The sequence below is a fragment of the Girardinichthys multiradiatus genome, chromosome 2, assembly GCF_021462225.1.
Source record: "Girardinichthys multiradiatus isolate DD_20200921_A chromosome 2, DD_fGirMul_XY1, whole genome shotgun sequence".
Classification (NCBI taxonomy): domain Eukaryota; kingdom Metazoa; phylum Chordata; class Actinopteri; order Cyprinodontiformes; family Goodeidae; genus Girardinichthys; species Girardinichthys multiradiatus.
Window position 1 is genome coordinate 7,336,154 of NC_061795.1, and position 27,665 is coordinate 7,363,818.

At 40.3% G+C, this 27,665-nt stretch overlaps 1 protein-coding gene across 11 annotated transcripts in view; it reads left to right on the forward strand.

Annotated features, from left to right (window-relative positions):
• The window catches only part of LOC124856707 (peroxisomal succinyl-coenzyme A thioesterase-like), a 55,897-nt gene that overhangs the window by 16,656 nt on the left and 11,576 nt on the right, over positions 1 to 27,665 (forward strand). For 10 of the 11 annotated variants that reach the window (XR_007035408.1, XR_007035407.1, XR_007035411.1 and 7 more), the window contains exons 5-8: positions 1,635 to 1,804; positions 11,664 to 11,783; positions 12,137 to 12,219; positions 12,371 to 12,464. Coding sequence is in view for 8 of the 11 variants with exons in the window: in XM_047347502.1 (XP_047203458.1) it covers positions 1,635 to 1,804; positions 11,664 to 11,783; positions 12,137 to 12,219; positions 12,371 to 12,464 (467 nt within the window). In the remaining 3 variants the exon portion in view is untranslated. Of the gene's footprint in view, positions 1 to 1,634; positions 1,805 to 11,663; positions 11,784 to 12,136; positions 12,220 to 12,370; positions 12,465 to 14,487; positions 14,542 to 27,665 lie in introns of those variants that run through there. The other variant, XM_047347533.1, reaches the window with a different exon arrangement.

Sequence of the window (27,665 nt, forward strand, 5' to 3'; positions counted from 1 at the left end):
TTCAAAAGCCCAGGGGTTTCCACAAGCAATGGAAAAGGGGCTATTTCGGGCCACATGTCAAACACTGTGTGGCAGAAAACAAACTGCACATCTAAACACACCCTCTACATTGTGAATCAAGAGGGTGGCAGCAGCATGCCTCAGGTGTGATTTGGTTCAGCAAGGACAGAGAAGCTGGTCAGAGTTGATCTGAAGATGGCTGGAGCTCAAACTAGAACAATCCTGGAAGAAAACCTGTTAGAGGCTCCAGAAGACTTGAGAGGAGGTTTATTTTCCAGCAGGACAACCAATCTAAAAATACAAGCAGACCTTCAATGGATGTTTTAGATCACAGATGTTGAACTCCATTCCTTGAGGGCTGGTGTCCTGCAACATTTAGATATGTCTGCCTCCAAACACACGAGTCAAATAATTAGTTCATTAGCAGGACTCTGTAGAACCTGACTGCATACTGAGGAGGTAATTCTGCCATTTGATTCAGGTGTGTAGGACCAGGGACACATCTAAAAGTTGCAGGATACTGGCCCTGAAGGACTGGAGTTTGACACCCCTGGTTTAGATCAATGCAGATTTGTGTGTATGTTAAGCCCAGTGAAAGTCTAGGGCTAAATCCTACTTATAATGTTTTTGCAAGACTTGAAAACTAATGTTCACAGATGTTCTCCATCCAATTTGACTTAGCTTGAGGTGTTTTACAAAGAAGAATGGTCAAAAGTTTAGTCTGTAGATATTTGAAGCTAGTTGAGAGGGAGGAGTATTGCTTTAGGTGTATGAAAAACCAATGCACTTCACACACACAGGTTTTCACTGGTAAAAAATGTTCTTTCCACATTAAAATTTTAGTGCTATGAAAAAGTATTTTCTTTCTCACAGATATCTTCATTGTTTGCTTTCTTGTTATATTTAAATGTTCCAGATAAACAAACAAAATTAAAAATGAAACCAAGTGAAAAATAAAATAGTCTTCACATCATGATTGCCTTTATTAATAAAAAAAAGCTATCCAAACCAACCTTGCCTTATGTGAAAAAGTGATTGCCTCCCCTTTATAAAATTATGAATTAACAGTGATTAAGGCCTTTTTTGTTCAGTTTCATTAGCCAAACCAAGGCATGATTACTGCCTGATTTGTAGAGACAGGAACTGAACAGAACCTGTCTGACATGAAGTAGGCCTTAAGATCACAAAAAGCAACACATCATGCCCCAATCTAAAACAATTCAAGAACAGATGAGAAACAAAGCTATTGACATCTATCAGTCTGTCAAGGTTCACAAAGCCATTTCTAAGGCTTTGGGACCCCAAAGAACCACAGTGAAAATGATTATCCATACATGGAGAAAACATAAAGATCCCATTAGGTTAGTGTGATGATAGAAGATGCAATGTTTCAAACCTGTTACATACTGTAGTTGCCATTGACCAGAACAAAGCTTTTGGGAAAGATGACAGACACAGAACTATTTCGCCAGATGGTACAAAGGAGAAAAATGGCATCTTTGGCAAAGTGTGGTTTATGAAAACCTTGTAACAGTTGGCAGGACATTTTTTCTTCACAAATAAAACCACTGTTTCTAACTGACAAGTATTACCACGGAAATGTAACAGTTTTTGTTGATATGACCTGTTTAAAGGACCTGGACGTTTTCCTGGTATTTTGGACCTGTGGGGCGGTGGAGGACAGTTGGTGGAGTACCGTGCAGCTTTGCTGGCCTCACATGGGATTGCCACAATGGCACTTGATTACCTGACATGCAAATACACCATGGAAACAGGGAAGATTGTGGAGAAGGACTACTTTGAGGTAAATCTAAAGGAATTATGTGGATTTCAGATTATGTGGTTTCCTAAAGAAACAGACGGAGCATCATTTGTGAATCTGGTATTCAACTATAATAAGCAAAGCACAATCTTTCTTGTACGTTAACTGGATTTGCACTGAAAAGGTGTGGCAGGTGAAGTTAACACCTGCCACACGAGTAACACTGTATGTGTTACTTAAAAACACATACAGTGAGGAAAATAAATATTTGAACATCCTGCGACTTTGCAAGTTCTCCCACTTAGAAATCATGGAGGGTTCTGAAATTTTCATCTTGGGTGCATGTCCACTGTGAGAGACATAATCAAAAAAAAAAAAATCCAGAAATCACAATGTATGATTTTTTAAATAATTTATTTGTGTGTTACTGCTGCAAGTATTTGAACACCTGTGAAAAATCAATGTCAAATTTGGCACAGTAGCCTTTGTTTGCAATTACAGAGGTCAAACGTTTCCTGTAGTTTTTCATCAGGTTTGCACAAACTGCAGCAGGGATTTTAGCACATTCCACCCCACAGATCTTCTCCAGATCAGCCAGGTTTCTGGGCTGTTTGAGCTCCCTCCAAAGATTTTCTATAGGGTTTAGGTCTGGAGACTGGCTAGGCCACTCCAGAACCTTGATATGCTTCTTACGGAGCCCACTTGGATATCCTGGTTGTGTGCTTCGGGTCATTGTCATGTTGGAAGACCCAGGCACAACCCATCTTCAATACTCTAACGGAGGGAAGGAGGATGTTCCCCAAAATCTCACAATTCATGGCCCCGGTCATCCTCTCCTTAATATAGTGCAGTCGTCCTGTCCCATGTGCAGAAAAAACACCCCCAAAGCATGATGCTTCCAGCCCCATGCTTCACAGTAGGGATGGTGTTTTTGGTATGGTACTCATCATTCTTCGTCCTCAAAACACAGCGAGTGGAATTAAGACCAAGTTCTATTTTGGTCTCATCTCACCACAGAACTTTCTCCCATGACTCCTCTGGATCAACCAAATTGTTATGGGCAAACTTAAGACGGGCCTGGACGTGTGCTGATTTAAGCAGGGGAACCTTCCGTGCCATGCATGACTTTAAACTATGACGTCTTAGTGTATTACCCACAGTAACCTTGGAAACAGTGGTGCCAGCTCTCTTCAGGTCATTGACCAGCTCCTGATTCCTTACCTTTCTTAGCATCATTGATACCCCACGAGGTGAAATCTTGCATGGAACCCCAGTCCGAGGAAGATTGGCAGTCATGTTTAGCTTCTTCCATTTTCTAATAATTGCTCCAACAGTTGATATTTTTTCACCAAGCTGCTTGACAATTGCTCCGTAGCCCGTTCCAACCTTGTGGAGGTCTACAATTTTGTCTCTGGTGTCTTTGGACAGCTCTTTAGTCTTAGCCATGTTAGTAGTTAGAGTCTTACTGATTGTGTGAGGTGGACAGGTGTCTTTATGCAGCTAACGACCTCAAACAGGTGCTCCTAATTTAGAATAATAAGTGGAGCGGAGGTGGACATTTTAGAGGCGGACTAATAGGTCTTTGAGGGCCAGATGCTGATTGGCAGGTATTCAAATACTTATTTGCAGCAGTAACACACAAATAAATTATTAAAAAATCATACATTGTGATTTCTGGATTTTTTTTTAGATTATGTCTCTCACAGTGGACATGCACCCTCCCCTCTAAGTGGGAGAACTTGCAAAGTCGCAGGGTGTTCAAACACTTATTTTCCTCACTGTTGTAAACAAGCTAACATTAGCATCTTAGCTACCGGCAACAAATAAAAGCAAGCTAAGGTTGGGCGATATGTCAAATGTTTCCAACCGATATTTTTCAGTCCAACAAATGACAATGGGCGATATATTCGAGTAGGAGATATTTGGACTTTTTGCGTGCGAGGCAATGTAAACTGCCATGGATTGATTTGCTCATTTAGAACACAAATGTCCAAAAATTGAGGAACTAGTTATCAAAAAATACCAAGTGGCCTATTTAGGATGACTTTGGCCTGAAACCGGATGAAAGAGCTAAACCACCTGTTGTAACATAAGCAGTGTGCCGCGTTTGCAGACATGTTTTCTCAGAACATTGTTGTCACTAAGTAAATGTGATGGCTACATGTTTGACCACAGCTGAAGGCAGAATTCACCAAGAGCAGCACAGAACGTCTCACATAAATCTCAGTGCACTCTCAGTGCAAGAAACAAATGACTAAAAATGGGAGGGCAGGTGAAAATGGCAAATGCCACTCAGACCAGCTTCAGTTAATACCCCTTTAATTTAATGTGAAAAAGCAAAAATGTTCCTGTCAGCTAGAGCCCAATGTACTGATTGGGGTTACCCCTACAGCTAGAGTTCTTCTGATAAAGTTGTACAGTTCCTGATGACAGGGCTGTTAGGACAAGATATTTATTGGAAAGAAAGATTGTGATTAAAGGAAACCACTGATTGCTAAACAAGCTCTTTGCTTTGAGTGTGCCATAAAGGTCTTTAAAGGTCTATAAAACCATCATAAAACCACACCAGAGGATCAGTGACTTTTACTTACACACACACCAACTTTTACCACCAGTCTCTGTGACAATGCATCAGTGATTAGGAGCTCACTGATTGGGTCACTGAAGCCATCTAAGATGAGAGGTGTCAACACACTTAAAGTAATGTTTGAGCTTCTAAAGGTTTATCAAGGACCAGTCAAATCAACCTATGGCAATACTGTAAGGTCAGGAAAGGTGATTGCAACATTTCATGTACTAGGAGTCTGTACTTGTCCTTTTAGATCTTAGTGCTGCATTTGATACAGTCGATCACAATATTCTCTTAGAAAGGCTGGAACAAGCTGTAGGGATCAGGGGAACAGCACTAGGCTGGTTTAAATCTTATTTGTCTGACAGATTCCAGTTTGTTCATGTAAATGATAAGTCATCTTTAAACTCCAGGGTTAATTGTGGAGTACCACAGGGTTCAGTGCTTGGGTCAATTCTCTTTACTATATATATGCTTCCAATAGGTAAAATTATCAGGCAGCATAAGATACATTTTCACTGTTATGCTGATGATACTCAGCTTTACTTATCCATGAATCCTGATGAGCCCAACCAGTAAGATAGACTACAGGCATGTCTTGAAGACATAAAAACTTGGATGGAAATTTTCTGCTACTAAATTCAGACAGGACAGAAGTTGTCGTCTATGGAGTCTTTGAAAAAGAAACGGCTTAGTCAATCACTTAACCTGGATGGCATTAAATTGACCTCCAGTAATAAAGTAAAAAACCTTGGTGTTATATTTGATCAGGACATGTCATTTTAATCCCATATTAAACAGGTTTCTAGGATTTCCTTCTTTCATCTACGGAACATTGCCAAAATTAGAAATATCCTATCCAGGAGTGACGCTGAAAAACTAGTCCATGCATTTGTTACTTCAAGGCTGGACTATTGTAATTCTTTACTATCGGGATGTCCACAAAATGCATTTAAAAGCCTTCAGCTGATTCAAAATGCTGCAGCAAGAGTTGTGATGAAAATTTAAAAGAGAGATCATATTTCCCATATTTTAGCTCCCCTTCATTGGCTCCCTGTTAAATCCAGAATAGAATTTAAAATTCTCCTCCTCATATATAAAGCCCTTAATGATCTATCTCCATCATACATCAGAGATCTGATTATTCCATATATTCCTAACAGAGCACTTCGTTCTCAGACTGCAGGTTTACTGGTGGTTCCTAGAGTCGCTAGAAGTAGAATGGGAGGCAGATCCTTTAGTTATCAGGCTCCTCTTCTGTGGAACCAGCTCCCAGTTTTAGTCCGTGAGGCAGACACCCTGTCTACTTTTAAGCCTAGGCTTAAAACCTTCCTTTTTGATAAAGATTATAATTAGAGTGGTTTAGGTTATCCTGAGCTATCGCTGTAGTTATGCTGCTATAGGCTTAGGCTGCTGGAGGACATATTGGCCACTTTCACTGTCTTCGTTTCATTCTCATACTACTCTCCAATTTTGCATTATTTGTTGTTTTTTCAGCTTTTAACTTTATGTTCTCTCTCTTTTCTCTTCCTAGAAGCTACACCTGGCCTGACTCTATGTCTACCTGTGACACCTTCCTGGAGGGGGGCATCATCCAAGCTTCTGCTGGCAACAACTTAATGCTCACCCTCTAGCAATGATCCACATGGCCCTGTATTTCACTGTTTAACCCTGTCTCTCTGCTAGACATAGCTACTGGCTGAGCTTTTACTGTGACTAATTGTATGTGCTCTCTTTCATCCTCTAACCTTGAAAACTGGCTCAGTTTATCTGTTCTTTCTTTCTAGATGAAACGCCAAAAGGACCTACATCCATTAACATTTACTTTTCCTTCCCATAGAAAGTACTCCTGGATCAGTCCTTCTGTGTTCTTTTTGTGTCTGCTCTGTTCTCTCAAACCCCCAGTCGGTCGTGGCAGATGGCCTGGTTCTGCTGGAGGTTTCTTCCTGTTAAAAGGGAGTTTTTCCTCTCCACTGTCGCTACATGCATGTTCAGTATGAGGGATTGCTGAATAGTCAATGCAAGCGACTGTCCACTGTCTCTACATGCTCATCCAGGAGGAGTGACTGCTACAAGTCTCTGACTCGACGCAATCTGCTGGGTTTCCTTAGATAGAAAAACTATTTATCCAATTAGAATAAATAACTGAATCTGATTGCACTGTTCAGTGGTTAGGATTAATTGGAATGTATGAACCTGACTTGGTGAAGTGCCTTGAGACAACATGTGTTGTGAATTGGTGCTATATAAATAAACTGAATTGAATTGAAACTGAATAGGAGGCCTGTGGCTCAAAGATCATTCTTGAGATTTTAGCAATTTGCTACACATGGATGGAGCAGTTGCCAACATGTAAAACTTGTTTCAACTCTAAACAAGATTTTAAACTTGTACAAAATTGTATTCAAATTAGCTGGTATTCCATTGCAAAATCTTGTAACTAATTAGATTAGGCCACACAATATCAAGCAAACATGTAATTATGATATTGCTGCATATTGTGATGACAATATCAGTTATGATTAATCCACATTTTTTTCTCTTTGATTTTTTTTGCAGTGTCCCCAGCACTCTATGTGAGCTTTAGCATCCCAGCCACTAAAAATGTACACCCAGCGTTTGCCTCGAGGGCAGTAAAGTCCATCCACAGGCCAAATATGTTACTTGCATGCCAAATGTGCATGCATAGTATTTGTCATATAAAATATTGCATTGAAGGGGTCCTTCTTGATTGCGATATTACATACACGGATGTTACGATGACAGTTTTGAATTAATAATCACTCTTAAAAAAAATTTTATAAAAAAATAATTGCTACAACTTAGAAATAAAATCTGTCAAAAAAGTCTTTTAGATTTTTCCTGCTTTCAAGGGGCTTTTCGAAGTGTACACATCCTTTTTAAAATTAGGTGTTTGTGGTATACAGCCTGTTTAGCATTTATCATTTTTTTGAATATAGTTACAGCATGTTACATAATGACAGAACTTTTATGATTTACATATTCAAGGGAGTGGGTGGAAGACTTAAACTTAGATATATATTCCACATCCTTATCCATTTATCCTTACAACACATACATAACCTCACATATTTTACATATGCACTTGCATATACACAAATTCTCACATACATAGTATCTAATGAAAAATTATCATGGCAATGGTGAAAGCAATCATTATTTCATTACATTCATAATTTAAGCTGTATAAACAAAAACAAAAATGATAATAAAAAGGAGAAACAGAAAAACTTGCAGAATCAGCAACAATTGCAATAATACAAGTAATTTTAAAAATTATATCAAGTAATTATTCAGAACTGGGCTACAATGGCAGTGTTAGTGGACATGTCAGCTTTAGTACTGGAGACGTTTCAGGGAAGACTGTCTGAGTCCAAGGTAGAGAGCATTACAGTACTCAGGCCGGGATGTAATGAAAGCATTAATTGCCGTTTTAAGGTTTTGCTTTGAATGAAAGCTGCCTAAGCTAATAAAAATTAACTTCACCTCTGCTCCAACCTGGTGAACTAATTTAAAATCACTGTCCATTTCAAAACCCAAATTAGAAACTGTCTGCTTTAGGAAGTATAAGGCCATCCAGGCTTTGATTTCACTACAGAAACGGTTTGATTGAGAGTGCTTCTTTTTTTCGTGGAATATACAGGGGTTGGACAATGAAACTGAAACACCTGTCATTTTAGTGTGGGAGGTTTCATGGCTAAATTGGACCAGCCTGGTAGCCAGTCTTCATTGATTGCACATTGCACCAGTAAGAGCAGAGTGTGAAGGTTCAATTAGCAGGGTAAGAACACAGTTTTGCTCAAAATATTGAAATGCACACAACATTATGGGTGACATACCAGAGTTCAAGAGGACAAATTGTTGGTGCACGTCTTGCTGGCGCATCTGTGACCAAGACAGCAAGTTTTTGTGATGTATCAAGAGCCACGGTATGCAGGGTACTGTCAGCATACCACCAAGAAGGACGAACCACATCCAACAGGATTAACTGTGGACGCAAGAGGAAGCTGTCTGAAAGGGATGTTCTGGTGCTAACCTGGATTGTATCCAAAAAACAAAACCACGGCTGCCCAAACCACGGCAGAATTAAATGTGCACCTCAACTCTCCTGTTTCAACCAGAACTGTCCGTCGGGAGCTCCACAGGGTCAATATACATGGCCAGGCTGCTATAGCCAAACCTTTGGTCACTCATGCCAATGCCAAACGTCGGTTTCAATGGTACAAGGAGCGCAAATCTTGGGCTGTGGACAAGGTGAAACGTATTGTTCTCTGATCAGTCCACCTTTACTGTTTTCCCTGGGAGAGTTATGGTGTGGAGTAGCCCCAAAGAAGCGTACCACCCAGACTGTTGCATGTCCAGAGTGAAGCATGGGAGTGGATCAGTGATTGTTTGGGCTGCCATATCATGACATTCCCTTGGCCCAATACTTGTGCTAGATGGGCGCATCACTGCCAATGACTACTGAACCATTCTTGAGGACCATGTGCGTCCAATGGTTCAAACATTGTATCCTGAAGGCGGTGCCGTGTATCAGGATGACAATGCACCAATACACACAGCAAGACTGGTGAAAGATTGGTTTGATGAACATGAAAGTGAAGTTGAACATCTACCATGGCCTGCACAGTCACCAGATCTAAATATTATTGAGCCACTTTGGGGTGTTTTGGAGGAGCGAGTCAGGAAACGTTTTCCCTCACCTGTATCATGTAGTGACCTGGCCACTATCCTCCAAGAAGAATGGCTTAAAATCCCTCTGACCACTGTGCAGGACTTGTATATGTCATTCCAAAGACGAATTGATGCTGTATTGGCCGCAAAAGGAGGCCCTACACAATACTAATAAATTATTGTGGTCTAAAACCAGGTGTTTCAGTTTCATTGTCCAACCCCTGTATATCTGACTGCTATCAGCGTAACAGTGAAAAAATATCCCATTCTTATTTAGTATTGAGCCATAGGGAAGCAGATAAAGGAGGAAAAGGCAGGGGACCTAAGACTGAGCCCTATGGAACTCCAACATAAAGGACCAGAGGAGGATTCAGAATCAGTCATGTCCTAAACCAGTTTAATGCAGTACCACAAATACCCACTTGGTGCTGTAATCGAGACAATAAAATATTGTGGTCCACAGTATCAAAAGCAGCAGTTGGGTGAAGCCGAACAAGAACATGTTCACCACAATCATTTGCTATGAGGATGTCATTAAAAACTCTTACTAAAGCAGATTCTGTGCAGACTGAAAAACTTTCAAGATAGTATGGTCATCTAAAAAGGCCTTAACCTGGGCTTAACCTTGTCTAAATGAGGAAGGTGACATCTCAGGACCTAGCAGCCCAGCTAACTCAACATGTAACTAGCCCCATGCTACACACGGATGAAGATACTGTAATGGCCCAATAATATGGATGTTATACAAATTCTTGATATGATCAGAAAATATGAATTGAATTGAATGTGATTAGGACTTTTCCTTTTTTAATTTATATAATTTCATCACTAATTTCCTCAGAGGAATAAGACTATAATTTATTTAAAAAGAAAAGGGGCTGTAATGTGCCCTTTTTAAATGGGTTTAAATTTTTCAATTGGAGAAGTGATTATGCTTGGTTGTCAACTCTCCTGAATAACAATTGCTGAAACATAAGGCTGAAGCAAGTTAGAGAGGTACAAAGGAGCATTAAAGCATTTAAAAGCCAATATAAGGATTTTAAAATCAGTTCTTTGGCTCACTGGCAGCTAGTGCAGAGATGACAGGAGAGATACGTTTGCGTGTACTGGTTAAAAGAGCAGCAGCATTCTTAATGAACTTCAGGCGTGAAAGAGAGGCCGATTGATCCCAGTAAAATGAATTGCAATAACATTGTAGAGTTGTGCTAAAAATATGGACTATTATCTCCAGATTATGTTTAGACAAGACTGGTTTCAGTTTGGCAATCTGATGTGCCTGAAAGAAACCTCTCTGCAAAACACTGCTGACCTGTTTGTTGAACTTGAAACCTGAATCCAGGGTTACGCTGAGATTTCTTATGTTGACATTCCAAGTCTCAGCCTTGGTTGTGAGAAATTGATCATAACCAAAAGATGTAGATCCAGATTATAAACTGCTGAAATGAGCTTTCTTCATAGGGATGGGTATCGAATTCGGTACTTTTATAGGTACCGACTGAATTCCGTCTGTACTACCAAGTACCTATTCACATAAAATCAAATGGTACCATGTTTCGGTACCAAAACGCATCATTGTGACACTAAGGGAGTGCAAGAGTGGATGATTTTCCACGTCGGACATGGACACAGCATTGCACGCACAAGAGCGTAATGACGTCAGTAGCCACTGGTACCATCAACAAAGCATGGCTGATAGAAAGCGCTAGAAAATATGGCTCCACTTTTCAAAATACGATACAGATTATGCTCGGTGCAATATTTGTGATTCGAAGTGCGAGGTCAGCGGCGGAAATTCTTCTAATCTGAGGAAGCACCTGGTTAAGCAAAAGATTTTTCTCAAGGCTGAAGAGACACAATTTTCGTCAGCCTCAGATCTACAGCTACAACTCCTGCATTCGTTAGCGACTCGTCGTCTGCAGCCAGCAACATGGGAGGAGAAATGTTTGAAGCAACTGAGATGTTATGATATATTAATTAAAGTTTATATATTGAGAAATAAATATGTAAAATTGAAAAATTTTGAGATTTTATTATTAAATGAATAAATGATAAACACACACAAAGTACCGAAACCTGGTACTGTTGAGTGCCAATGCTGATTCTCGGGTTCCGGGCATTAGTACTGTATCGGATCAAATGTGAAAGGTACCCATCCCTAGTGCCTTTGCTCATCCTCAGAGCTAAAGCACTCTGTTCTTTAGAGGGAGCAGGCTTAGAGCTGCTGCTTCTCTAATTTGAAAAAATTCAGTTGTGGTCTTTTGGGCATCTGCTTAGGATGCCAATATATGGAGATTTTTTGGGCATGTTCCACTGTGATGAGAACCCAGGACAGTTCTAAAACACGTTGAAGGGAAAACTGCATTGTTTTGTAATTAGGATTACATTGACATTTAAATATGTCACTTTCTTTATGATTGGATGAAATGGACTATATGAATTAGATTATATTATTTTCTAATAAAGTGCTTATAATAAAGTTGAGTCAACATTTGTTGTAAATTGGTGTAATTAAAATAACCAGAATTGAATTTGTTTCTTCTGGCCTGGGAACCTGGGAGCCCGTAAAATGAACTGGAGCTTGTTGCTGCAAGTGCAGAGGCACACCTGTCTGAAATGCAACATGTTTTCCTCTTGCAGACGGCGTACAAATTCCTCCAAAAACACCCTAAGATCCTCGGCAGCAGAATCGCCATGCTGGGTCTCTCCTTGGGCACCAGTGTCACCCTGAAAATGGCTGTATATTCTGACGTTGTGAAGGTTTGATTCAGTTAATTTGCTTGATGTAGATGTCTTCAGTAAAGAAGACTCCTTTGGAAACAAGTCCAATTCAGATCCTTTAATGTGCAGCTGAACCAATCCACATTCATTCCATTCAGTTTGGTTACTCTCACACAAAGTTCACCTCCAACTCAAACCACTACTGTGAAGTTAAGATTCAAGTCTTATTATTAACATAGTAATAAAATTACTGTTAGCATTAGTAAAAGTGACACATTTGTTAGCTAGTAGGCACAGTGAAGCTACAATTCAACAAGATCAACAATGTAAATATTCAGGTTCATCTGATTAACATCTGTTTCTCTTAAGATGTTTCTGTATGTGTTCATCAGCTTAGGTGTGCAGTGTGCATCAATGGGAGTCACGTGCAGCCGATGGATGGATTTCTGAATGAAATGCTGAATTATTTCACCGAGTAAGTTTGTCATTTTCCAGTCTGTGGTTGGATTTGTACATAAAGGAATCAGTTTTTATAAGCTTATAAGAGAACAAACAAATCAAAAATGTTTGTTTAAGTCTGCTTATCACAACTAATTTGAAATGATTAAATTTTTCGTTCAACAAAGACACTGCAGGAATATTCACTTTACTAAAGATAATGAAGTGGTCTGGCGAGATATTCTGCTGCCCATTCCCACTGACCTCTCCCGCAAAGTGGATGTGAGTAACTTAAAGCCACAACATTTCTGTTCTTTCCCATATTCTGTTTTAAGTTTACCAATTGGTTTGGTTCTCATAGACAAATCTCTTTTGTACACCAATTAACCTTTAGTTTCTAAGTAAAGTATGGGTTTATGCACAAACTGCATTAAGCAACATTAAACCAAAAATTCTAGTGATCTATAAACAGCTCAGTTGCATCACAATCTGTGGTCAGAGACATTTGCTGAATTTTAATTTGTAACCAACTAGAAACACTCGACACAGATAAAGTCGCAAAAAAGGTATATAAAAAGATGAATAGAACCACAAATCACCATGGCAGCTGTGGTGCCTTCGCCTTGTGGATTTCTTCTCTTTTTGATCATTATTAAACTTAAGTGCTTCAGATCATTAAACAAATTTTTATTTAACATAAAGATAACCTGAGTAAATACAAAAAGCTGTTTTCAGATGATTTCTTTGCTTATTAAAGGAAAAAAAAACAAAAAACTATTCAAACCAACCTGACTCTGAGTCTGACTGCAATATTCAGCTGTAGCTCCAAGTGGGGGAAGGAGAAATGAAAAGTTGTTCGTCAAGGTGGCGCTGGGAAAAGTAAAAAAAAACTCAACTACCCTAACGTGTGATATTACACACTTAAGAGGGTCCTTTTAGGTTTCTGAAATGTTGGGATTATCGATCTGAGAATATTATTTAATATTTAATTTTAATATTTTATCAAATAATATTTCGGTCTGTTAAGGGTTGTCCTGTGAATACCGGCCCAGTAAGGCGATGGTATTAGGACAAAATAGAAAGGTGTGAGACGAGCTCTGACATTATTGAACAGCATAAACTCTGCACATATATGGAATGAATTCACACAATTTCTTAAAATACAAGAATTTATTAACAGAAATAAGTCAACTCAAAGTCAAACATATGTCAATCAACAAACTCTTTACTATGCTAAAACAATCCAACTAAACTACCAAGCAGAATTAAAGAATAGGGAAGATTAATGGACTATGTACAATATAAACAAGTTAATCAAAGATGATTGAAAACCATGACCAAAAGAGTGATGCAACATTACCATGCAATGTTATTTATGTTTGAGACCCAAGTATTATCTTGAAGAATCTGGAAATTAAGTTAAGTTAGTCTTGGAACCAGTTTAGGCAAAAATCAGCAATAATCAGACAACCATTCACAATGCAAGATCAGATAAAATATTATTTTAATAAAATAACATTTTAAAGAATGATCTGCTGAATAAAACCAACCTTCTGGATGACTAATTCTCAACGGTGTCTAATTAGCTGCCTTTACTTATTGAAATAATATTTGAAGAAATATTATTAAGGGAATATTTTGGAAAGAGACAAATCTTTCTGGAGAAATGGGGCTTAATGATGTTTACTTAGTTATCAGATTTAGTGAAATAATGTTTAGGGACTATTATTCACTAGTTTGAAACTAACAACCTTTCTGTTAAATATTCTTTAGCACCAGAATCAAACACATACCTTTAAAATACCAGGGTCAATAAAAGGGTTAAAATGCATAAGCGCGGACGGCGCATTATGATCAATCTTCTGTTTAAAATCACCCTTCAAGTAAAGTTTGTCTTAACTTTAAAAACATACAAACAAAGAACACAACCTGAGCACGTGTGCTCCAGATAGTCTGCTAGCATCAAGATAGCTGAGTTCAACACAAACAAACCAAACTTCATAAAATGAAAAACGTTTAGATAATTTCAATTTAAATCTTTCTATTATTCTCTGCCCAAAACACTTAACCTCATGAACTGTGGTGAGGAATGTTGTCCAAGCGACGATGAAGTTTGAAGAAGGTATCCACAGTGAACAATGGTTAGCCACAGCTAACCTCCTTAACTTTGGGGGTTGAAGGTGCTCTGTGAACAAAGGGTTAGCTTCCCACTAACCTCCAGCTGTGGATGAAAAACGGCTCGTTGTGTCTGCCAACCACACTGCACGTTAACACGGTGGTGCGGTCTCTGCTGTCTTCCTTCCAGACTGGGAGACCGCTCCGCTCGGCTTCATAGAGACCGCTTCTCTGGGACAATTTGCTTCTGCAAGCCTCAGAGAAAAAGTAAGCAACTCGTACACTTTAATTTCCCTGTTCATGAATGAAAATACCGGATACACAGACAGTATTTCATTCGTACTTATCTTTGCCATCCTTGGATCCAGTTGAAGAGTTTATGTCTGTTTGCCAGCAAAGAGACATCAGCGCGCTTTGTCCCCCTCCAGTCCTGATGAAAACCAGCTCGGAAGAGGTCGGCTTGTTGGAGAGGTGGGGTTTTTTTGCGGGCAGTGGCATTATGGGAAGTCCGCTGTTACCCCCGATTCCTAAGTTGCGCTGGAAGTAGGTTAATGCAATTTATTTTGAAAGTTCCAGAAAAGTCCGTACCGGAGATTAATGTTGAAATCCATGGCTGTGGGTCCCAACAGAAAGTTCAAGAATATTATTTTACTATTTACAAACATACAGCGGTGAGGTGCTTGAACCATCAATGGAAAAGAAGCAATAGAATTTGTTCCTCATCTGTTCTTGAATTTCTTTTAGAAAGGGAATGAAGTGGTGTTGGTGTTGGATCTTTTAGCCTACTTTATGCTGTCAAACAAGTTCGACCAAAGTTCTTTTTTTTAATCTACAAGTCTGGCAGTAGTTATTCTTGTGAGACCGAGCTCGGCACAAAATGGGGTTAAGCACTTTGACACATAGAGCAACATTGGACGAGTATTAAGAAGAGTATTAAGTGTTAATGTCTACTTATTGATTAAATCATCAACAAAAATGTTTTGGAATTGAAAACCTACTCAACTATAATATATACTTTATAAATATTATTTTATTAAGATGTGATTAATCACAGTTAAATAAAACACAGACAACTAATATGTTTTTAAATCATGTCCCACCACCAAAAGACAGAAGAAGAAAGACATTTATTCAAAGAAGGAAGACGTTTGAGGTCCAGCAGGTTCAAACACCAAAACAGCGCCTCATCAAAAGAATCCCAACACCTTACTTTAGCTAGGCTCTCAGGACTGGGTCTCAGGATCTGTTGGCTTGATGGCCGTCTCCCTACAGTTGATGAAGAAGCTCTTGGCACAACAGCTGCTTGACTTGGCCTCAGAGTCATAGTCTTCTGCTGTTTCATCAGGCTCAGGTATTAGATGTTCATGGATTCCTGACTTTCAATTCAATTCAATTCAAAGATACTTTATTGAAATTAGAAAAAAAAACTTGAATTTGGGACCTAAATTGTCAACAGTACAAAAAGGAACTTTCTGAGCAAATTGAATCTAGTCCGGCAGGTCATGTGGAGAAAAACAAAACACATGTCGCTCATCAGTGAGTGTTACCATTACCAAAATATTTGAAGTAAATCATTCTATAGTGAGAAAGATTACTCACAAGTGAAATAGTTTGACAATTGCCAATATTGTCAGTATCAACATAAAGCAATAAAGATAAAAGAATTATTAATTTCCATACGTACTCTCCAGTAAGACATTAAAGTTAAATAAAATGATCCTGTTATGTAGCTAAACCTTAATGTCATTCAAGCTGAATTGCTACGTAACAAATGAAACACTGAAATATACCAAATATCAATCGTTGGATATCATCTGACTGAAATAAATATGGTTTTAGCATTCAGTCATTGAGAAAAGCCAGCAGGAGTTTTAAAAACGATGTGCCGGGAGTCAGGTGTTTTCTCTAGATTTAGCGTGCCTCAACCACCCAGACAGCTGACAACTGGCAGGATGAGCTGGCTGTAAGGGCAGCCAGAACAGACTTTTGAAATTAAGCCATATCTTGATAAACCGAGCAGATATATCAGCATTACACAGCTACATTCTCTCCTAAAGACTAAGTAAAAGTTAATTTTGTGCCGCAGAAAGTGTAATTTATCAAACTTTACTCACAGCTTCTGTTGCTCTCCTCCGCCATTGCTGTTTTTACCCTCAATGAATGATGGGATACAGTAGGCCATGACACAGGCAGTTACGGGTATCTTTCCCTCTGCTGTCCCTTTTAGTGAACTGAATGTGATTCATAGTGCTTGTCATTTAGACTGAGATGTTCAGATGTTGGCAATGTTTGTTTATATTTTAAGCAACGCTTCGACTCATGAAATTTTGCAAATCGTAGCTGCCTTAGTCCTGCTAATTAGGTGATTATTTGATTCAGGTTAAAAGTTTGAAGGACACTGGCCCTTGAGGACTGAAGTTTAAGAGCCCTGCTCTTAGAGAATGTGGTAACACAAGTTAGATTTGCAAATATACCTGAACCAGAAAACTTCTGGAACAATGTCCTTTGGTCAAATGAGCATGAAGCGGAGACATTTGGTCTTGCATTGCCCCATATTTGGAGAAAACCAAACAGGATAGCAATCGAAACTCTTCATGCCATCTTTTTTAACCACGGTAAAGAGGTTGACTCCGGCTTGTTTTACAGCCAAAGAGCTTGGACACCTTGCTCTTACTGGGTCAACCATTAGCCTGTATGCAAAGCCATTCTACATGTGAGTCTGTCTGTCTGACAGATGAAGCTTGGCTGGGAGCAGGACAGTACTGTGATCCCAAACACAGCAGCAAAGCAACCCTGTTGTGGGACTTGAACCTGCAACAGAGTCAGTTGCTTTACCCCTTTGCCATCATCGCTGCACTCAAGTATGTATACTGAGCAACATGTTGATAGCTTGCTACCAAGCATGGTGAAGTGATGAAAGCCGCACTGTTTGATGATGGTTTCACATCAGAGACTAAATGTACATCCTTCAATCAAACGAGGTGTGAAAATTTTGACAGATGGGCGGGACTTCTGGTGGCGGGAGATCCTAGGGCGGGACTTCCGGTGGCGGGACAGCCTAGGGCGGGACTTCCAGTGGCGGGACTTCGGGCGACGTAACCGGATATCGTCATTAACTGGATGTTGTCATTATAAGGAAGCAAATCTTTCTAATTGTATGTTTTTAGATGTTTTTTACACATAAAAACAAAACATGTAGTTTATCCACTTTAAAAGTCACTCAGGTTAATGCAGGCACATCACACAAAATTCTGATAAAAAGAGAGAACCTGACAGAATTGTAAATTTATTTAGTTTTAACGCAGGGGTTATTTAGATGGATGTTTTAACATCTAAAAAAAAACCAAGAAAGACAAAAAGTAGATACAGAACCTTTCTTCATCTGCTCAAATGTTTGAGTAATCTAATCTGCACCAGCAACTTGTAGAGATGATCTAAAAAACAGAAACAAATGAACTGAAAAAAAAAATTGTTAAAAAGTAAGCCAAACATGGAATTATCTAAAATTTTATGAGTGCTCAGTATGCTGTTTCCAAATTAGAAATGGATTCTACAGCTAAAAGACTTTGTTTGGAATCATGAGAGACTCCATTTGGTAAAATGGATGATAATTTTAGTTACCTTAAGCTTATCTTTTTTCACCTTAGACCAATAGTTATTGGGGATTTAGAGAAAACAGTTTTCTCCTCATCCCACATGGGAGCCAGAAGTTGTAACTTGTATGTGTGGTCTATGTAAAACATCACAAGAAACTGAAAAAAAATAAAATAAAGGTTATAAAGTCCTCAGACATGTCACTGTTTATTGAATTAAGGCAGACATCCGCAGCTGTTTCTTGTGTATTGTCTCAGACAAAGTCTTCACACTGACTGTAGTCAAAGTAATTAAGACGACCGTGCTCCTTCCTGGCCCAAAGTGTCGAGCATTGTCTCAGTCAATACACATCCACTGTTTATTGAATTGGTGATCAGACCTCAGACATCTGCAGCTGTTTCTTATGTATTGTCTCAGACAATGTCTTCACACTGACTGTAGTCAAAGTAATTAAGAGGACTGTGCTCCTTCCTGGCCCAAAGTCTCGAGCATTGCCTCTGACAATTCACATCCCCTGTTTATTGAATTAACGCGTCTGCGCTGTTGCTGAGGTGTCTCGGGGGGTGTGACCAAGGGGCGTAACTATGCGCACTGATAGTATTTCGTCATTAGGGGGCAAATCTAGAATCAACAAATTAAAAAAACAGAAGGGTGTTCTTTGGTGTTTGTTTTAAATAGTAGCAGAAAACACAGCAATTTACCTGCAGCATTCGCTGGAAAAGAACACTCGTTGAACAATGGTTAGAGTTAAGAGAGTTTTTCATCAAACCGGGGAGAAAAGCAAGGTGTGCCGAGATGATGAGCAACCATCTACATCATCTATTTCCTCATCTGAGATACCTATCAGAATTCCTATTGTAACATACTCTGCAGATGATGATCCAACTTCACCAACAACAATGGATGAAAAACAGGCCTCAGGTCAGCTAAGACGTACGTCTCTTCTGTGGGAAACCCCAGGAACCGTCTACAGGCATACGAGCCGTGAATTGGATGCCCCGAAGAAATCAACATATTACCTATGCAAGGTACAAAGGCCTCCGTTCGACACTCTGCAGGAAGAGTGGTCTTTGGAACCATATGGACTGAGTGGTAGCTGGGGGTATATTTTGATGTACGAAATAGGAGAGCTCTGCCTGTATCAGTTGGATCAAGACAAGGTATTTAATGGATAATTGGCTCTGTGTACTCTCACCCACCACGACTGGGCTGTGTTACGGCTGGCAATCCCACACCTTAACGATAACCCTGAATCAGTCTCAGTGTATGAGAGGGAGGATGAAGATGAAAGCTCTCCTCGACCAGCAAAAAGGATGAGAATGTGTCCTTCCAATGTTGAAATAGCTGCGAGAGAACCTGTTTAGTGCAGTGTGGGGGTCAAAAACCACAGCAAATGGCCGCTGGTCTTTTCAGGCAAGCAAACGCAAGAACAACCAGACAACCCCCTCAGATCTGTTTGTGTTGGAGGCATTCAATCAGAACTGCGGTGTATTCAAGACAGTGCTGGCTCTACCGTATGATGCTTGGGTTGAGAAGATGAATGAAATCGGACAGCGTCTTTCCGACCTTTTCCGAAACTCGCTGCTGGATTAATATTATGTCAGGGAAAAGAATGCTGACGTTCCCTGTTGTGGATCTAAAGCCCACCCTCTATTGAGGACCCACCCCCCTTTTTGAGGACCCTCCCCCTTCCCGCGCTATATATCAGGGTCTAACTGCGAGCTCACAGACTCTTCTTCACAACGGTGGGCGGCAGACCTTGAGAATGTATGGAGCGTACGGGAAAACACCATACTGGGACCTCTACAACCAGGAAGAAGAGACCGTCTTCTCTCCTGATCATGAAAGCTTCAACACCGGGCCGTATCATCCACCTTCTCCAGACCTTTACTCACCAGCCACCTCATCGTCGCAGCTCTTTGAGTCCCTATTCAGCCCAGGCACACCGACAGGATACAACCTCAGATCGTTTCATCCGCCTTCTCCCGACCTCTATTCACCACTATGCGTGGCTGAGTCTGTACACACAGATATCCAACCTGAAGACAAGAAGGTGGTCGTGGAGGACGAGGCAACCATCAGCTACTCACCCTCCCCACAAACTCCAGACCTGATACCTGCCCCTCAGCCTTCACCAGAGGAGGAGAGTAATCAGGGTGGTGAAATTGACGGCTGGATCTCAACCGCTCTCATCAATACGGTGAAAACAGCTATACTTCATTTATTCAACATAACCTGTTTGAACTATGTCAAAGAAACCTGTTATGGGTGCATAACGAACCACCTGAGCCAACGACACCATCAGTGCCTGGAGATATTGGAGGAGGAGTATTACCAAATCAACTTTCAACGCAATGTGCGACAACTCATAAACCCCAAGCTCCTTCCTGCTATTCAGAAACTTCTGACACTGCGACGTATACAAGCAGATGACTTCAGAGTGAAAACGATTGCAGAGGCGGTTTTATATGAACTGAAATCGGTACAAGGCTTCCATAGTGCAATCACTGATATGTACGATAAGATGAGCGGTAATGACTGTCTCAAGCAGCTTAACTCTGTTTCAGAGTGCTACGATCCGATCTCAGTTGTTTGATGACTTTTTTTGTCTTTTCTGTATTCTCTCTCGGCTTTCTGCTGGTATACATACAGGGGTTGGACAATGAAACTGAAACACCTGGTTTTAGACCACAATAATTTATTAGTATGGTGTAGGGCCTCCTTTTGCCGCCAATACAGCTTCAGTTCGTCTTGGGAATGACATATACAAGTCCTGCACAGTAGTCAGAGGGATTGTAAGCCATTCTTCTTGCAGGATAGTGGCCACGTCACTACGTGATACTGGTGGAGGAAAACGTTTCCTGACTTGCTCCTCCAAAACACCCCAAAGTGGCTTAATAATATTTAGATCTGGTGACTGTGCAAGCCATGGGAGATGTTCAACTTCACTTTCATGTTCATCAAATCAATCTTTCACCAGTCTTGCTGTGTGTATTGGTACATTGTCATCCTGATACACGGCACCACCTTCAGGATACAATTTTTAAACCATTGGATGCACATGGTCCTCAAGAATGGTTCGGTACTCCTTGACAGTGACGCGCCTATCTAGCACACGTATTGGGCCAAGGGAATGCCATGATATGGCAGCCCACACCATCACTGATCCACCCCCATATTTCACTCTGGGCATGCAACAGTCTGGGTGGTACGCTTCTTTGGGTCTTCTACAAACCGTAACTCTCCAGGATGTGGGGAAAACAGTAAAGGTGGACTCATCAAAGAACAATACATGTTTCACATTGCCCACAGCCCAAGATTTGCGCACCTTGCACCATTGAAACCGATGTTTGGCATTGGCATGAGTGACCAAAGGTTTGGCTATAGCAGCCTGGCCGTGTATATTGACCCTGTGGAGCTCCCGACGGACAGTTCTGGTGGAAACAGGAGAGTTGAGGTGCACATTTAATTCTGCCGTGATTTGGGCAGCCGTGGTTTTATGTTTTTTGGATACAATCCGGGTTAGCACCCGAACATCCCTTTCAGACAGCTTCCTCTTGCGTCCACAGTTAATCCTGTTGGATGTGATTTGTCCTTCTTGGTGGTATGCAGACATTACCCTGGATACCGTGGCTCTAGATACATCACAAAGACTTGCTGTCTTGGTCACAGATGCGCCAGCAAGACGTGCACCAACAATTTGTCCTCTTTTGAAGTCTGGTATGTCACCCATAATGTTGTGTGCATTTCAATATTTTGAGCAGAACTGTGCTCTTATCCTGCTGATTGAACCTTCACACTCTGCTCTTACTGGTGCAATGTGCAATCAACGAAGACTGGCTACCAGGCTGGTTCAATTTAGCCATGAAACCTCCCACACTAAAATGACAGTTGTTTCAGTTTCATTGTCCAACCCCTGTATATAACAGTTTTGATTTTTAAAGATTGCAATGTTTGAATTGATCTTTATTATCTGAATGTGTTTTTTTTTTCTGTTTCTCTATTCATGAAAAATGTATATTATAACCCATCAAATCCGGGAAGTTTAGGGGGTATAGTTAGGTTGAGGAGGGTTTTGCAAAATGAAACGGGGAAGAAGGTAGCGGTTGAAAAAGTAAAAGATTTTTTATCGGGAGAAGATACCTATACTCTACATAAACCTGCAAGAATAAAGTTCCCGAGAAACAGAGTTTTTGTCACCAGACCATTGAGACAGTTCCAAGCCGATCTCTGTGACATGCAAGCTCTGGCCACGGAAAATGACGGTTACAATTATTTATCAACAGTCATTGACATCTTTTCAAAGAGGGCGTATGTACGTGTTTTGAAGAGGAAAACTGCTGCAGAGGTGCTAAAGGCTTTTGAATCAGTTTTTAAAGAAAGTCAGGTCCCAAAAAAACATCAGACTGATGCAGGTAAATAATTTTTTAACAAGAAATTTAAGCTTCTAATGGAGAAACACGGTATTGAACATTTTGCCACAGTGACACAAAAGCCTCTGTGGTTGAGAGGTTTAACCATACGTTAAAAACAAGGATGTGGAGATATTTTATTGCTAACAACACCCGGCGGTACATTGATGTCCTGCAAAATTTAGCTAGAAGCTACAACCACAGCTACCACACCAGCATTAAGATGAGCCCTATGGAGGTGACCTCAGAAAATGCCTTTCAAGTGTTTCAGAATCTGTACGGTGTTACCTCCAACAGATATTGCATGGCCTCAGTGACAATGTTTAAACAGGGGGATCTTGTCAGAATATCCAAGGTAGGTGGAGTGTTTGACAGAAAATACAAACAGAGTTTTACAGATTAAGTGTTTACAGTATATGAGCGGATACCCCGATCTCCTGTATACGAACTCAAAGATTTGGATGGAGAACCTATTGAGGGTTCTTTTTATGCTGAGGAACTTCAAAAAGTAAAAATATTTAAGGACAAGATGTATCAAGTGGAGAAAATATTAAATCAACGCACTGTTAAGGGTGTCAAACAGGTTTTTGTACGCTGGAAAAATTTGCCTGAGAAATTCAACAGTTGGATCAAGTTTGATGAACTACAAAACGTATAAAATAGGTGTGTGCTAAAACCTTACGATTCATACAGCATCATGTAACGCAAGGCAGAGGATGACAGTTTGCACATTACCCTTCCCTCTAACGCTAGCATGGAAGTGTTTAAAAATAATACCAGTTCAAGTTTCTGTGTAAATTTAGCTCATCATATTGATTTAGAAGGCCAATGGTTGGTTACATTAGCAGAGATTTCATATCCCCATACATGGTATAATTTACCGAATAATGTAGCCTACTTTGAATGGAGGAAGGTTGGTGATGTGGAGATCCATACGCAAAGGATCAGAGGTGGCTACTATAACAGCGCTATTCAACTTGAGACAGAGATGGAAATGTTTTTCAAAAAAATGAACTCGGGTATCCGCATTAAATTCAGCAAAGTTCAAAAGAGATTTGCATTTCAAGCAAGCGGTCAATAGGAAATATGCTTCTTCAGTACTCTAGCTTATATGCTGGGTGTGAAACCAGGGGAATGGATTCATGTAGCTGTACCAACACTGGCTCCTTTTCCGGCAGATATAAAGGCTGGTTTCTATCACCTATACTGCTACAGCGACGTGGTCAGCCCGCAAATAGTAGGCAACGCTTTTGCACCTTTACTGAGGACCATCAAAGTACAAGGCGACTTCAGTGATATGGTTACTCTGACGTTTAACCCCCCCCCCCCCCCCCCCCACTACCTTCCAGTTTCCAGAAGACATATTGAAAATATCCATATAGAAATTAAATCAGACCAAAATATTCCTGTAAATTTCGTCTATGGAAAGACCATCGTAAGACTACACTTCAAACCAGTGATATCACAACGTAGCCTGAGATAAATTTTATTTGTATAAACAGAGATATATATAACCTCTAAGACTGATTGGTTATCATTCATATTCCCCTGGTCCTTCAACACTGCATCAAGCAGGCAAGAGAGAACATGGCACAGCTAAGTCTGAGACGTGATCCGAATCGGTTTGTAAATTACTATGTAAGTCAATCAGGCGGTAATCTGCCAGGGTTTTATGGGGCCCCGGTCATGTACGGACGCGGAATTGGATCATTATTTTCAAAATTATTCCGCTTCGTATCCCCTCTGGTTAAAAAAGGATTCGCTATTGCAAAACCCCATCTTAAGACGGCTGCATCAAATATTGCTTCGGATGTCATAGGTAGGGCCGTGAGTAAAATGAGTGGTTCTACACACACCGAAGGTCAAGAAGGTTCAGGAATTATGGTTTTATCCAAAAGATCCAGAACAAGACCCCCTGGTAATCGTTTAAGGATGGTTAAAAAACGACAACCACGAAAATGGAGATCAGTTGGAGCTGACAAACGAAGAGGAAGGAAGTCTTCCGCAAGTTTTGATATATTTAAATAATGGCTCTTTTACATAAGAAATCATCAGAGTGCACGCTGGCAGAGTTGGACTTATTTTCTGCCCTGATGACGCAGCTATCGATTGAAGATAAAATTTACACCGAGATCCAGCCTTTATCAGTAATCACTGATGGAGGCCCGATCGAGTTTTTCAATCCGGGAGATGGAGAAAAGTATCTAGATCTCAACGATACGCTGTTGCATCTCAGAGTGAAAATTACTAACGAGGATGGAACAAACCTGCCGAATGATGCACCTGTAGGGCTCATCAACTACCCGTTAAACACCATCTTCAGTCAGTGTGATGTCACTCTCGGAGATCGATTGATTTCACAATCCAGTGCCACCCATCCATATAGAGTCATGATTGAGACATTGTTAAACTTTTCTGAGGATTCTTTAAAAAGCCAGTTTAGCTCTGGTCTTTTTTTCAAAGACACTGCAGGGGCTCTGAACTCTATTATTACAACTAACGGCCCTAACCAAGGTCTTAACAGCAGAGCAGGCTTTACCGCAAATTCCAGGGAGGTACATCTTCTAGGCCCCCTGCATGCTGACATATTTTTCTGCGAGAGACTTCTTTTAAAGAGCCAACGATTCTTTTTGTCTCATGGCCACAAGAGATTCCACTTTCAAACTCAGGATATTAGGAGCCTCTCTTTTCATCAAAAAAGTTAACGTCTCTCCAGCTGTACGACTGGGTCACACTACAGCTTTAATAAAAGCAAATGCTCTCTATCCACTTTCACGTGTGAATGTAAAAACATATTCCAACACGTCTCATTTTCTTATAACGGTTTATGATAAAAATGTGATCCATCATGGAGGTAGTATTGTTTTACGAAGAGACTTTTTTGGCTTCATGGTAGTATTTTTAGGGTCTTCCTGCTTGGATCTCGACCAATGGGGAGAAAGAGTTATCTGCTTTTTTCTTCTCTGCTTAATGCGAGGGAATGCTTCACTTTCAATAAATGATGCCTCTCCATCTGTTTTGAGCCGTCTATATTCATCACGAGCATAAGGGTTAAGGACTGAAGATATGGGGATGTTTACCTCTGACAAAGTATGCAGAAAGTCTGACCATCCTTGGGGTAGCGGTCCTCCAGATTTTTTAAACGGTAGCATGAAATTTTTCAACAAGTCAATCATATGGGACCCCTTTACAACATTTCCTTTAAATACAAATTCTCCTCGCGAAGTCCAACCCCCAGTTCTTTCGGATAATTTCTTCAAAATGTACTCAACATTTTTACGGTTATGCTTTGGCAGGCTTTTCAGTACATCCATAACAATCTGATCCGAAGCTCCTGGTCATGCCCCGGGACCTGTTTTTCTTCATGCTGCTCATGGTCTGGAGTCTCGCTCGATGTGTCACGCTGAAGCGTCAAACTCACCCGTGGTTCTTCTTTCACACCCTGCTTGAGTAGAGTGAGATACCTCTGCAAAAGTGCATCATATATATATATATTTTGTTTCATAAGAAGTCAAACCAGGGTCATTCAATATCACTCTCATTTCAGCATTCAAATTCTCCTCTGCCGTCTGTCTGATGGATGTTTCTGACTGGGTCAGATGCCTGAACTGATGAGGGGAAATGAGAAGCATCTTCTGCAATGTTCTGAGAGACATTATCTCCTGATGATTACACCCACTAGATCACCGATCAAGGGAGCAAGAGCCGTTAAGATGGGGAGAATAAAACCACCTCCCTGGTTTTTGAGAGCCAGCTGTTTACGTTTGATACCAGTTCTTTTATCAGCCAACAACCTGATGATTTTTCTTTGCTTCTTCAATTTCCGGTGTTGAGAGGGTGATAGTTTAATGTTACCTTTTAAAATATTCAGAGCAATCTCACACAGAGCCTGAAGAAAGTCGGGTGAGCATTGTGCGAGAATATCTTTACGTTTTTGTGGACTGGCTTGGTACAGAGCTCTGAATAATGGGACATTCCTTTTTATACGCGCAGACATGATGACTTACTTTGTTTTGGGTACGTACACAGCAGGCCACTGGTGAGGAAGTATGCCTGTTCTCAGTCTGAAATGTTCTGGGCAGGTAGGCGTGAAATCGATGATTAAATAACCATGAGCTTCTCTCGTTGCGTCTTCAAAACTCTCCAAGAAGAGACCCTTTTGAGATGGAAACATTTGACGGGCCAGTATATTCAACTGCAGGTCATCTCTTGGGTTCTTAAACAACACCATATAATTACAATTCAAACTAATAGTGCGACTGAACTTTCCCTGGTGAAAAACATTCTGAGTCAACATCATGACGCTCATATTACGATGGTGACAAAACTGGGTAAAGTCCTTCATCACGTTTTCATCATCTGAGGCTTGAGCAATAACATCGTCTAGAATGATGAAATGATTCTGATCAGGAGGAAACAGGTTTTCATCTTCAAAAGAATGAGGCAATCCTTCCACAAATTTAATATTTGTATTCATCTTCTGCAATTCAGCATACATCGGCTGAAAAGATGTGTAAATCCACACAATATTTTCTGGAACAACATCCATGACATGGTTACAATTTTGCAAAACACTTTACAAAAAAGGTTTTTCCACAACTGCTGGGTCCTATTATCATACATGAGAAAGGCGCTCTAAATCTAGGATCAAAATCAACCTCCTGTAAATCGGCAGAATGCAACATTTTAATTTTTTTATTTTATCTTTCTTCTTCTTCTTATGCTCTAATAACCAAAAGGCAGAGTTGTCCCGTCAGAAAAAAGGCATCTCTTGTCATACACCAACCGAAACCTTTTAACAAATGCAGCATTTCTTAAGAGGAATCTCTTTTTATCCCTCCTGATCGTGTGCTGAGGAATTTCAATGACATCCTCACCTGACCCCTGTAAGTAGCCCTCGACCAGCAGGGTCATTAACTACCTATAGAACAAATTCTAGGTTATTATCTGCAGTCATTTCAGCGTTGGACTGTACTAACTCATCTAAAACATCCTCAAAAGCAGGCAGAATCATATTCCCATCATCGTTAATGGTAAACGTGACGTTACGGTTCAGATTTTCCCCAACTAATTCTAGCTGCACAACATCGTTACGTCTGGCTAACGATCTTGCAGTATCGGCTAATTCAGTGAGAATACGCATGATGTTTATATAGACTGCAGCGAGATCAGGGACATTACCAGGGCAGGGAGGTGGGATGGTGAAAGGTCTCCTTATTTCAATGTTATTAAAACGTTCACGTTCAACAGTCGCAGAAGGATCTCCCTCAATCTGATCAGGGTTGACTGCAACCTCCGGATTGAAATTACCGCCATGCTGCCCAGTATGATCAGCGGCGTGTGACGTTGAAGGAATTTGTAA